General features: G+C 73.6%; 1 protein-coding gene across 2 annotated transcripts in view; it reads right to left on the bottom strand.

Moving 5' to 3' along the window:
- GPR107 (G protein-coupled receptor 107) overlaps window positions 1–183 on the bottom strand; it is a 37,516-nt gene extending 37,333 nt beyond the window's left edge. For both annotated transcript variants that reach the window (XM_014942933.1, XM_014942934.1), the window contains exon 1: window positions 50–183. In XM_014942933.1, coding sequence (XP_014798419.1) covers window positions 50–160 — 111 coding nt within the window. In that variant the 5' untranslated portion in view covers window positions 161–183. The remainder of the gene's footprint in view (window positions 1–49) is intronic.
- Between the last annotated feature and the right edge of the window lie 75 nt (window positions 184–258).

Here is a 258-nt window from a genome sequence, read left to right as displayed (position 1 = left end):
GCGGGGCGGGGGCCGAGCCTGCAGGGGACGGGAGCGGCGCAGACCTTACTTTGAGGGTGAGGTGATGGACGCGAGCACCGGCCGGGCCCGCCCAGAGCAGCAGCAACCCCAGCACGACCGCGGCCCCGGACAGCGCAGCCCCAGCGCCGCGGGCCGCCATGTTTATTCCAACATCAGCATCCTCTTCCCGCGCCACTTCCGGGGTCAAGGGGCGGAGAGGGGGCACGTGACCGCAGCGGGGCACGTGACCGGGGCGGG

This window comes from Calidris pugnax, unplaced genomic scaffold (assembly GCF_001431845.1).
Source record: "Calidris pugnax isolate Ruff unplaced genomic scaffold, ASM143184v1 scaffold102, whole genome shotgun sequence".
Classification (NCBI taxonomy): Eukaryota; Metazoa; Chordata; class Aves; order Charadriiformes; family Scolopacidae; genus Calidris; species Calidris pugnax.
The sequence above is the reverse complement of the archived record's forward strand: the minus strand, read 5'-3'. Positions and strand labels throughout refer to the sequence as shown.